Raw genomic sequence first — 12,848 nt, 5'->3', positions numbered from 1 at the left:
TTCTTTTCAAATCAAATCTAATTGTATTTGTCACATACACATGGTTAACAGATGTTAATGTGAGTGTAGCGAAATGCTTGTGCTTCTAGTTCCGACAATGCAGTAATAACCAACGAGTAATCGAACCTAACAATTCCACAACTACTACCTTATACACACAAGTGTAAAGGGATAAAGAATATGTACATAACATATATGAATGAGTGATGGTACAGAACGGCATAGGCCGTTCTACAATGCAGTAGATGGTATAGAGTACAGTATATACATATGAGATGAGTAATGTAGGGTATGTAAACAGTATATTAAGTGGCATTGTTTAAAGTGGCTAGTGATACATGTATTACATAAAGATGGCAAGATGCAGTAGGTGGTATAGAGTACAGTATATACATATGAGATGTGTAATGTAGGGTATGTAAACATTATATTAAGTGGCATTGTTTAAAGTGGCTTGTGATACATTTTTAACATGTATGGCAGTAGCCACTCAATGTTAGTGGTGGCTGTTTAACAGTCTGATGGCCTTGAGATAGAAGCTGTTTTTCAGTCTCTCGGTCCCTGCTTTGATGCACCTGTACTGACCTCGCCTTCTGGATGATAGCAGGGTGAACAGGCAGTGGCTCGGGTGGTTGTTGTCCTTGATCTTTATGGCCTTCCTGTGACATCGGGGGGTGTAGGTGTCCTGGAGGGCAGGTAGTTTGCCCCCGGTGATGCGTTGTGCAGACCTCACTACCCTCTGGAGAGCCTTACGGTTGTGGGCGGAGCAGTTGCCGTACCAGGCGGTGATACAGCCCGACAGGATGCTCTCGATTGTGCATCTGTAGAAGTTTGTGAGTGCTTTTGGTGACAAGCCGAATTTCTTCAGCCTCCTGAGGTTGAAGAGGCGCTGCTGCGCCTTCTTCACCACGCTGTCTGTGTGGGTGGACCAATTCAGTTTGTCCGTGATGTGTACGCCGAGGAACTTAAAACTTTCTACCCTCTCCACTACTGTTCCGTCGATGTGGATAGGGGGGTGCTCCCTCTGCTGTTTTCTGAAGTCCACAATCATCTCCTTAGTTTTGTTGACGTTGAGTGTGAGGTTATTTTCCTGACACCATACTCCGAGGGCCCTCACCTCCTCCCTGTATGCCGTCTCGTCATTGTTGGTAATCAGGCCTACCACTGTAGTGTCGTCTGCAAACTTGATGATTGAGTTGGAGGCGTGCATGGCCACGCAGTCGTGGGTAAACAGGGAGTACAGGAGAGAGCTCAGAACACACCCTTGTGAGGCCCCAGTGTTGAGGATCAGCGGGGTGGAGATGTTGTTACCTACCCTCACCACCTGGGGGCGGCCCGTCAGGAAGTCCAGTACCCAGTTGCACAGGGCGGGGTCGAGACCCAGGGTCTCGAGCTTGATGACGAGTTTGGAGGGTACTATGGTGTTAAATGCTGAGCTGTAGTCGATGAACAGCATTCTCACATAGGTATTCCTCTTGTCCAGATGGGTTAGTGAAGTGTGCAGTGTGGTTGCGATTGCGTCGTCTGTGGACCTATTGGGGCGGTAAGCAAATTGGAGTGGGTCTAGGGTGTCAGGTAGGGTGGAGGTGATATGGTCCTTGACTAGTCTCTCAAAGCACTTCATGATGACGGAAGTGAGTGCTACGGGGCGGTAGTCGTTTAGCTCAGTTACCTTAGCTTTCTTGGAAACAGGAACAATGGTGGCCCTCTTGAAACACACCAGCCAGCTGGTCTGCGCTGATATGAGGACGCGGCTGGGGATGCCGTCTGGGCCTGCAGCCTTGCGAGGGTTAACACGTTTTAATGTTTTACTCACGTCGGCTGCAGTGAAGGTGAGTCCGCAGGTTTTGGTAGCGGGCCGTGTCAGTGGCACTGTATTGTCCTGAAAGCGAGCAAAGAAGTAACTTTAAAAGTTATTGGTGTCCTTTAGTAGTAGTTTCTTTGCAGCAATTCGAATAGGCCTGATTCACGCAGTCCCCTCTGAACAGTTGAACTTGAGATTTGTCTGTTACTTGAACTCTGTGAATGCTTTATTTGTGCTGCAATTTCTGAGGCTGGTAACTCTCATGAACTTATCCTCTGCAGCAGAGGTAACTCTGGGTCTTCCATTCCTGTGGCAGTCCTCATGAGAGCAAGTTTCATCCTAGTGCTTGATGGTTTTTGCGACTGCACTTGAAGACACTTTAAAAGTTCTTGACATTTTCCAGATTGACTGACATTCATGTCTTAAAGTAATGATAGACTGTCATTTCTCTTTGCTTATTTGAGCTGTTCTTGCCATAATATGGACTTTGTCTTTTACCTGTCTTCTATATACCACCCCTACCTTGTCACAACACAACTGATTATCTCAAATGCATTAAGAAGGAAAGAAATTCCACAAATTACATTTTAACAAGGCATTCCTGTTAATTGAAATGCCCTCCAGGTGACTATCTCATGAGGCTGGTTGAGAGAATGCCAAGAGTCTGAAAAGCTGTCATCAAGGCATGATTTGCTTAACACTTTTGGTTACTACATGATTCATATGTGTTAGTTCATAGTTTTTAGTGTCTTCACTATTGTTCTGCAATGTAGAAAATTGTAAAAAATAAAGAAAAATGGTGTGCACAGGTGTGTACAAACTTTTGACTGGTACTGTATGCCTCTATTATCATGTCACCTAAATACACTACTGGACCAAGAGTATGTGAACACCTGCTTGTCGAACATCTCATTCCAAAATCATGGGCATTAATAACAGCCTCCACTTTTCTGGGAAGGCTTTCCACTAGATGTTGGAACATTGCTGTGGGGACTTGGTTCCATTCAATCACAAGGGCATTAGTGAGGTTGGGCACGGATGTTGGGCGATTAGGCCTGGCACGCAGTCGGCATTCCAATTCATCCCAAAGGTGTTCGATGGAGTTGAGATCAAGGCTCTGTGCAGGCCAGTCAAATTCTTCCACACCGATCTCAACAAACTATTTCTGTATGGACCTCGGTTTGTGAACAGGGGCATTGTCATTCTGAAACAAGAAAGAGCCTTCCCCAAACTGTTGCCACAAAGTTGGAAGCACAGAATCATCTAGAATATAATTGTATGCTGTCGAGTTAAGATTTCCCTTCACTGGAACTAGGGGGCCTAGCACGAACCATGAAAAACAGCCCTAGACCATTATTCCTCCTCCACCAAACTTTACAGTTGGCACTATGCATTAGGGCAGGTAGCGTTCTCCTGGCATCCACCAAACCCAGATTCGTCCGTCAGACTGCCAGATGGTGAAGCGTGATTCATCACTCCAGAGAACGTGTTTCCACTGCTCCAGAGTCCAATGGCGTCTTTACACCACTTCAGCCGACGCTTTGCATTGCGCATGGTGATCTTAGGCTTGTGTGCGGCTGCTTGGCCATGGAAACCTGTTTCATGAAGCTCCCGACGAACAGTTCTTGTGTTGACATTGCTTCCAAAGGCAGTTTGGAACTCCACGATTTTTATGCGCAATGCACTTCAGCACTCAGCATCCCGTTCTGTGAGCTTGTGTGGCCTACTACTTTGGAGCTGAACCGTTGTTGCTCCTAGACGTTTCTTTACAATAACAGCTCTTACAGTTGACCGGGGCAGCTCTAGCAGGGCAGACATTTGACAAACTGACTTGTTGGAAAGGTGGCATCCTATGACGGTGCCACGTTGAAGGTCGCTGAGCTCTTCAGTAAGGCGTTTCTACAGTCAATGTTTGTCTATGGAGATTGCATGGCTGTATGCTCGATTTATACACCTGTTAGCAATGGGTGTGGCTGAATTAGCCGAATCCACTAATTTGAAGTGGCGGCCACATATTTTTGTATATATAGTGGATGTAGATATTCGTCTGTCATGTTGCCTAAATATGTATGGACAAAACATTTTGCACACCTGCTCTTTCCATTTTGCACACCTGCTCTGACCAGGTGAATCCAAGTGAAATCTATGATCCCTTATCTATGATCCTCAATCAGTGTAGATGAAGAGGAGGAGACAGGTTAAAAAATATTTATAAGCCTTGAGACAGTTGAGACATGGATTGTGTGTGTGTGCTATTCAGAGCGTTAATGGGCAAGACAAAATATTTAAGTGCCTTTGAACGGGGCATGGAGGTAGGTGCCAGGCACACCGGTTTGTGTCACGAATTGCAACACTGCTACACTGCTGGGTTTAACCCACGCTCAACAGTTTCCCGTGTGTATCAAGAATGGTCCTCGACCCAAATTATATCCAGCCAACTTGACACAACTGTGGGAAGCATTGGAGTCAACATGGGCCAGCATCCCTCTGGAATGGTTTCAACACCTTGTAGAGCCCTGCTCCGACGAATTGAGGCTGTTCTGAGGGCAAAAGGGGGTGCAACTCAATATTAAGAAGGTGTTCCTAATGTTTTGTACACGCAGTGTCTATAGGACATGCACTTTGCCTTCAAACCCCACAAATTGCCCTCAGTACACTTCAGAAGGAAGAGCCCATGGTATGATGTGTCATTGTAGTTTAAAAAGACCAGGTTGTGGAAATGTCAGCTTCCATTTATCAGCTCCCGTGATCTGCCTGTCTGTCTGCCCACTAACTTACTCTCAAGGAATTCTTTCCCGGACCAGCACCCCTATTACGACCCTTTGCCCCCCTCTCCCTAGATTCCACTGTCCTTATATCACTCCAGAGGGGCACATGGGGTTGCAGGGTGAGGGAGGGGGTGAGGTGTAAGAAACGGCCCCTTTGACCCTTTGGGCCAGGATTAAAGAGCATTCACTCTGATTAAAGGCACGCTTTTTTTAATGTTCGCTCTGCCACGTTCTCAGACATGGCTGCCAACACAGAGTTCAATGGGTTCCAGGGGAACGAGCTGTCTAATCTTTGTCTAAACTTTATAGCCAAGAGGGTTCCCAAGAGGGTTGATAGCCAAGAAGATATTCAAGAGGGTAGCCAAGAGGGCCTGATAGCAACGAGCTACTTACTATAAACAGAAGAGAGGAATAGACCCCTGCATATTATCAGTAAGGGAACAGCAGTGTTTTCACATTAGAAATGCTTCCTCTCATACCGCGTCATAGTTTCCCTCTGTCTACTGTTCTGTCATCATGCTGAACATTCAAGTGGTAATATCCATTTATACAGATCCAGAGGTGTATGTTCGTTCAAAACGGTTCTTTTGAAATATTGTACAATTTTCCTGACCTCAATCATCAAGGTTTGTATAAAGGCTGATACACAGTAATAATTGGCACTGTCCTGTGGAACTCATTAAACGCAATAGACTAGCCCACATTTAAATCTCTCCTTGTTTAGGGGTTTGTACTGGCAACAGGAAGGAAAGGGGGGATACCTCGTCAGTTGTACAACTGAACGCATTCAACTGAAATGTGTCTTCTGCATTTAACCCAACCCCTCTGAATCAGAGAGGTGCAGGGGGCTGCCTTCATCGACATAGTGAACAGTGGGTTAAATCAAATCAAATGTATTTATATAGCCCTTCGTGCATCAGCTGATATCTCAAAGTGCTGTACAGAAACCCAGCCTAAAACCCCAAACAGCAAGCAATGCAGGTGCCCCTTGCTCAGGGGCAGAATGACAGATTTTTACCTTGGGGATTCAAACCTTTCTGTTACTGGCCCAACACTTCTACCCGCCAGGCTACCAAATGCCAACAATTGCTTTAGATTTAGAATAACCTGACTGACTATAGTAAATACTTTGGAGAAGACGACCACACCTTGAATAGAACAAGCACAGCCATGTTAATGATATAGAAATTAGCTGTGTCGCTATAATTCATACAGATATGCTCTTGGGCATAAATCTTGGAGAATAGAAAATAAAGTGTGACAGGGTCTAATGATGTGTGAGCTTTTTGGGGAGGGAAGCTGTTCTAAAATACAAATCTGTATTTTGGAAAACAGAGCTGCTGGCTTTGGAAGACAGATTGCTGTTGTGGCCTGGGGTGTGTGAGTTAACCTGTTTGTACAGGGACTTGTAATGAGATTGTTCTCTCTCTCTCTCACACTCTCTCCTCTCTCTCTTTCTGTCTCCTTAGGACACGGATCTTCATGTGAAAGTGGGTTGGCCACGGCAACACCCCGCCCACTCCCAGTGTCCAGCCACTGAGGAGGCTGCTGAAGTTAGCAACAGAAAGCACGATTGGACAGAAGAAGTGGAAGAAGAAGAGAACCAAATAACCTTCTGTAGAGTGACAATACATTAGAGTGAATCTCAACTCACTTCTTCATTTGCTCTGTGTTTGGCAGTGGCACCATTGCCTGAGTGTCGGGTGTATAAACAGGAAGTGGTTAGTGGTGGTGGGTCCTGCTAATCACTGAAAGAACAGTCCCTGGCAGCACTGCAATAGCACCTCACCTGTGTGTGTGTGTGTGTGTGTGTGCGTGTGCGTGTGTGTGTGTGTGTGAGGCTTGCTGTTGGAGGGGGAGTGTCTGCACGTGTAGCGATGCGTGTAGAGACGAAGAAGCCCCTTCCCTGCTACCTGACTCAGACTCTGGCTGTGACCTTCAACGTGACCCCAGCCCCACCATGCTGAACAATGCCTCCCTTGTCTACATCGCCCTGGAGCTGGTCATAGCCTTTCTGGCCGTGACCGGTAACATGCTGGTCTGCTGGGCCGTGTGCCTCAACAGCACCTTGCAGAGCATCACCAACTACTTTGTGGTGTCCCTGGCAGTGGCAGATATCGCTGTGGGCTTGCTGGCCATCCCCTTCGCCATCACCATCAGCACGGGCTTCTGTGCCAACTTCCACGGCTGCCTGTTCATCGCCTGCTTCGTACTGGTGCTCACCCAGAGCTCAATCTTCAGCCTGCTGGCCATCGCTGTGGACCGCTACATCGCCATCAAGAGCCCCCTCAGGTGATCTTAGCAGGGGAGGAGAGGGAGGGGATTGGAGGGAGGGGGACTGGGCTGAGGATGGTGGTGACACTCTGTTCCTGGTCTTTTTCTAGAAACCAACAATGAAACATAAACAGGTATCATCCATGTTTAATACGCTGTCTTATTTGCAGAACACCAAAGGCAGATCCTCAGACCTGTTAGATCTTGGCTGTGATCTAAGTGACGCACAACAAAATGCATTTGTGTATCAAAACACATTGAATTACAGTGAGGTTATTGGATTAGGGTTCATCTCCCCAGCGCAGGGCAGACACAGGTAAATGTCTCCACAGGCTTCATTGGGTTAGTGTTTGTGTGCTGTTGGAAGGACTGAAAGGACTGAAGGCTTTGATCGTTATCCTCCTGGTAAATCAACACCAAGGGAGAGCGGTGAAGGGGCAGGCCCAGGCACCGTATCGATAGAGAGGCCAGTGTTCTCACCTTAAACAGCCCCGGATCACCTTAGCAGAAACGTGCATCAGCTCACGTAGCCTCTCTGTCAGTGTGACGGGGTGGACACAGAGCATTGTCATCCCTCTTCAATCAATAGTCAGTTTCCCCAAAGAATGTAGGAACGTGTTTTAATTAGTCTTGCCTTTAGTAGCAATTGGAGATTGTTTATACATAACAATAACTGAAATAAACAATATTTTTGTGGATGTCCAGTAGGGTCAGATGAGTTAATAATTATGACAATTATTTGTTGTCTTTATTAGTTATGTCTAATGATCTTTTATAATGTGTTGAATGTGGAATGTCCCATGTGCCTCTTCTATTCTATACTGGTCTGTGACTGTGTAGCAGATTAGGATCTGCCAAACTCAATCCTCAGCCTGAATTGTCTCCATTTGCGCTGCCGGAAGAGCCTGTCAAGTGTGCTTTTGACACTCTTTGCTTTAGCGAGTGAGAGAGCGTTGTTATTTTTCTGTTGTCCAGTTCTCCATCAGGGTGTGATGACAGGTAGATAATGCTATCTGCTCAACACCAGTCATTAGCAACATTAACTGCAATAAATTTCCAGCAATAAAAATCGAGATAGCTAGTTTATTAGGACGCTATATAATGTTTGGTTAATAAGGCACTCAAGCTTGTATAAGGGACAAATATGTAACTTTGAACATTTGTTAAGGGTTATTTCCTGCCATTCTAATCAAATTTGAAACAAAACAAAACAACAACTTGTTTTAAATAGGCTACACCATCATTTTCCCCTGTGGGCATATAATACTAAAAGAACGCAGACTATGGAGGTTTTACGCACATCCAAAACGGGACCTGCATGGCTAAAATAATGTGGGCCTGCCCACAATGCATAGATAAAAAGGGAATGTCAGCTATAAATCTTTGGTGATTTAAGATGTATTTCCAAGCGGTCTCAGGAGCCAAACCCTTTATGGACAGTATTGACTACTTCGTGATTACATTGGGTATTTTAACTAAATACAACGTACACATGCATCAAAGGCACATTAGTCTACGCTTGTTCCATGCGAATATGGACAGTGTGCGTCATGGATGGATAGGCTGTGTTTCCACTCTCAATATTCAAGGCATAACCAACTGTGTTACATCTAAACACAGTTTTTGTTTGGTCTTATATATCCCTACCATCGCTGCCTGAAATTAGAACTTCGGATCATGTTTTTAAGGACACACCTCAAATATTTCCAACCAGTCCATCTAAGCTGATATAAGACAGATCAATTCCCGAACCTGGCGTTAGGTCTGGAAAATGCCAGTGCGCCAGTTTTGACATGACGAATTTGCAAGCTAACGTACTTTTGACACGAGCGCCGCCTTAACGAGACGAAAATAGAACCCATAGAAAGTAACCTACCCAACCCTGTTTCCATCAGACTACAATCAAAAAACTCAACCGGCAAACAACTTGGCAACAACCAAATAGTTCAGCTTGCAAATCCCTTTTCTTTACTAGAGTGAAATATTAAGACACGCATTAATGCTTCATACTACAAATGTGTGGGGAATCAAAGGCACTGTTTGGTCACAGTCGCAATTGAAATTTTGATTCTCCAGTGGGAAGGCATTGCTTTCATGGAAAAGTCCTAAAGCAGGTGTTTATTGCAAAAGGGCCCAGCCAGGGTGTGTGTGTGTGTGTGTGTGTGTGTGTGTGTGTGGATATGATTGAGCTTCCATTGGAGCCGGAGCTTTGGTGCCAATGACCATAGATCCAAGGGGCTTAATAAACTTGCCGCCACCCTGGTCCACAGAGGTCTCAGTCAAAGAGGACTAAATCCCCACTGGACCCCCAAACCCACCCCCATAACCACAAACAACAGGGTCATGTGCCTGTGGCGCTGCCTTCTGACTTCCACCCTGGTGTACATTATGAACTCTGGTTTAGACATGACCAATGGAAGAAGACAGACAGCAAAACTAATATAGCCTGATACATTGTTCATGACACTGATTTCCATTTGTCTAATGTCTGATGCAGAAACAAAGCAACGCCAAGAAGACTTACATCAGACTATAGATAGGCTTTTGTGCAATGATCCCTAAATCACAATACAGGTAGGAAATGCTTTCTTAAATCTACATGTAGTACATGACCTGATATCCACTGCTCCATCTCCTAGTATGGCATGACTGGTCGAGTCTCCCAAACAATGGACTCAGTTTCCAAGAGCTTACTGCTATATATGCAAATACTAGTATGTTCTCGGGAAAAAGGCTTTTTACCCTCTGAAGTCTGTCCCATACGTTCTCTAAGCTCTCTGATTACAGGAAGTAAAATTCATTGGTTGGGTCCAGGAAAAGTGAACTTGCTTTCTTATTGAGTGTTACTGGGAGTGTCTGAACCTGAATAGAGGAGCCCTCTCATCCTGGGAGCATTTCTGTGTCATGTAACAATACAAAATGCCTATCTGAATTCCTCTCATGTTTTCACGTGATCCTCTAGGTATAACAGTCTTGTGACGTCCGGGAGGGCAAAGGGCATTATCGCAGTGTGCTGGGTTCTCTCTGTGGGCATCGGCCTCACGCCCATGCTGGGCTGGAACAGGGGTGTCAACGGCACCAACAGCAGCTCGTGCCCCGAAGGCATGACAGAGTGCCTGTTCGAGGGTGTGGTCACCCTGGAATATATGGTCTACTTCAACTTCTTCGGTTGTGTGCTGGTGCCCCTGCTAGCCATGCTGGTCATCTACGCCCGCATCTTCATGGCGGCGCGGCGCCAGCTGAGACTGATGGACCTGAAGCTGGCTCACATGCACGCCCCTGGGGCATGCTCATCGTCCACATCGTCCCGCTCCACCCTGCAGAAGGAGGTCCACGCAGCCAAGTCTCTGGCCATCATCGTGGGGCTATTCGCCCTCTGCTGGTTGCCCCTTCACATCATCAATTGCTTCAACCTGTTCTGCCAGGACTGTGGGCGCCCGCACGTCTGGGTGATGAACATCGCCATCATCCTGTCCCACGCCAACTCCGTGGTCAACCCCTTCATCTATGCATATCGCATCCGGGAGTTCCGCCACACCTTCCGCAGGATCCTGCGCAAGCACATCCTGGGGCACTGGGAGGGGCATGGAGCTGGGGGAGGGGGTGGCAGAGGGCTGGGTAGCAGCAGCAGTATCACGCGTGCCTCTACTCGCATCAGCATGGTGGACAGCTCGTGTGGCACCATGGGGAACAGTTATTCCCTGGAGTCCAGCCCCAAACCCAGCCCCACTCGGACCCCCATAGAGACTCATAGAGCTGGGAAAGAAGCTTACTCTGACTCCTGCCAATGGTCACCACAACAGTCAGACCCTGCACCAATCAGCTCCATTGAAAACGGACACAACAAAGGCGATGCCCCGGTGTCTCCCAGGCAGCAGCAATGCATCATGGGATGTGCGGACCAAAGTGGGGTTGAGACTACAACCGTGTTGATGGAGGTGAAGGACAGTGGGAACATATCCTTTGTGCACGTCAGGCCTCTGTCCCCCACACTAACCAGCCCTAACCACTCAATAGAACTCACAGAGGTCTCATGACATAGTTATCTCCATGGTGGACAAGTTACTGATACCCCAACCTACATCATCAACTAGGAGGGGGAGAAGTGAGGGACCAGGACAAAAGCATGTTCCCTTCACCTGTAAAATAAATTCTACAGAAATATTGGAAATGGTTGCACTGACTAGAAATAGCTTTTCTTTCTTTAGGGGGAGACTTCTTGAGCCTGAAAGGGCAACAGCAAACTGGCATTAAATCACGCCTAGCCATTGAGCTTTTGTTTACTTATCACATAGCTGTTGTTGGTGGACACGTTTTGTACACGTTACCTCTGAGGCTCTTTCCTGTAGGCTAATAGTCTTTCAGAATTGAAAATGTATGACGATATAAATGAATGGTCTGATCTACTGAGCACCTGTCATATGCTGACAGATTATGACCGAAACCATGTTGCCCCTGGACACTGTCCAATACTGTATGACTCAATATTTGGTATTGCTGGCCAACCACTACTGAGTTAATGCAACTACTGTATGTCAGTGTGAGACGTCGGGAATGTATTCTCTCTCTTATGAAGTGCAGTATTCCTCCAATTGTGTCATGTTTTCAAACGCTGGTCCCTTGTGTGTTTCCATGTCAGGTTATTAAAATACCTTAATAAGCCATGTTGTCATTGTGTGTGGTTATTTAAGTGAGTCCTGTTGAGGAGAGTGCATTATACAGCAAGTCACATAACGCTAGAAAAGGGTTCCAAAAGGGTTCTTCGCCTGTCCCAATAGAACTCTTTTTGGTTCCAGGTAGAACCCTATTTGATTCCAGGTAGAACTCTTTTGGGTTCCATGTAGAGGGTTATCCTGTGGGGACAGCTGGTAGAACTCTTTTAGGTTCTAGATAGCACCTTTTTTTCTAAGATTGTAGAAATCTAGTAGTTTCTATAGAAAGCTATGACACTGCATCTGATTGGACAGTAAATCGCAGCATCCTACGATTGCGCGCTCACCACTGAAGTGAAAACAAATTACATTACTCCCAAGGGGAAAATGTATTGTTCCATGTAGCCTCCATATATAGCCTCTGTAACAATGAGTCTTGCTTATCTTACAGCCAAATATACTCTGTGTATATGTAAAATCGATAACCTGGTCAAAAGCACCAGTCACCCGATACAAATCTATTGAGTAACAAGATAATTGTAATCATTTTACTTCAGAGCCAGAATCCCCTACAAGCATTGCCAACAAGGCAAAACACACAGGATTTTATCTCACTGTTCAAATAAAAGTGGACACATCTTTACCCCCCCCCCCCCCCCCCCCCCCCCACACACACACACACACACGCTCACCAACTGGTTTGACTGTGTTTACTGAGTACTTGCTGACGCCAGTCACTGTGCCTAATGCAATGGAAATAAAATAAAGGTGCATTTTATGTATTTTATTGTGCCATTACACCTTCCTTTTCCTCATTAAAAAGCTCCTCCACTGTGTGAAAGACCTACTTTAAGCAGTGTTTGCTCCCCAGCGCAATCGTGTGATGTGGAGGAAGAGTTCTCTCCATAAGTGCTCCCAGCTTAGTTTTAAAAAAAATATGCATTGCATTTATTGAGCGTCTATCATAACATTATGCAGTGAATGAAAATGTAAGGTGGACATTAGCAAATGGCTCTTAAAAAGGCTTTGTGTTGTGTTACTATGATAAACACGAGATAAAGGAAATATGAAAATGAGATCTATAACTTACAGGGATTTCGGTAACCATCATAAAATCCCTTGATTGATTTACTTAAAGAAGATATTGCCTGACTGCTGATTTCACCAATAAGCCAATGATTGACAGGAACAAGGAACCTACCCCGATATACCCTCAGATTCATGTCTCTAGGTTATTGGCACAAACTAAATAAGTGTGCATTTAAGGTAACAGATGGATGGAGAGATGTGTAGATCAAGGTCCCTGGCAGGTTTATTTGAAGCTTGAATTGAGTTTTGGTCTGAAGCTTA

At 45.7% G+C, this 12,848-nt stretch overlaps 1 protein-coding gene across 1 annotated transcript; it reads left to right on the top strand.

Annotated features, from left to right (window-relative positions):
• Window positions 1-6,495: 6,495 nt before the first annotated feature.
• Window positions 6,496-11,503, top strand: adora2ab (adenosine A2a receptor b). The gene is made up of 2 exons (XM_021590791.2): window positions 6,496-6,864; window positions 9,809-11,503. Exons 1-2 carry the CDS (start codon window positions 6,533-6,535, stop codon window positions 10,881-10,883), a joined length of 1,407 nt encoding a protein of 468 aa, XP_021446466.1. The 5' UTR covers window positions 6,496-6,532; the 3' UTR covers window positions 10,884-11,503.
• Window positions 11,504-12,848: the final 1,345 nt, after the last annotated feature.

Source organism: Oncorhynchus mykiss, chromosome Y (genome assembly GCF_013265735.2).
Source record: "Oncorhynchus mykiss isolate Arlee chromosome Y, USDA_OmykA_1.1, whole genome shotgun sequence".
Lineage (NCBI taxonomy): Eukaryota > Metazoa > Chordata > Actinopteri > Salmoniformes > Salmonidae > Oncorhynchus > Oncorhynchus mykiss.
The sequence above is the reverse complement of the archived record's forward strand: the minus strand, read 5'-3'. Positions and strand labels throughout refer to the sequence as shown.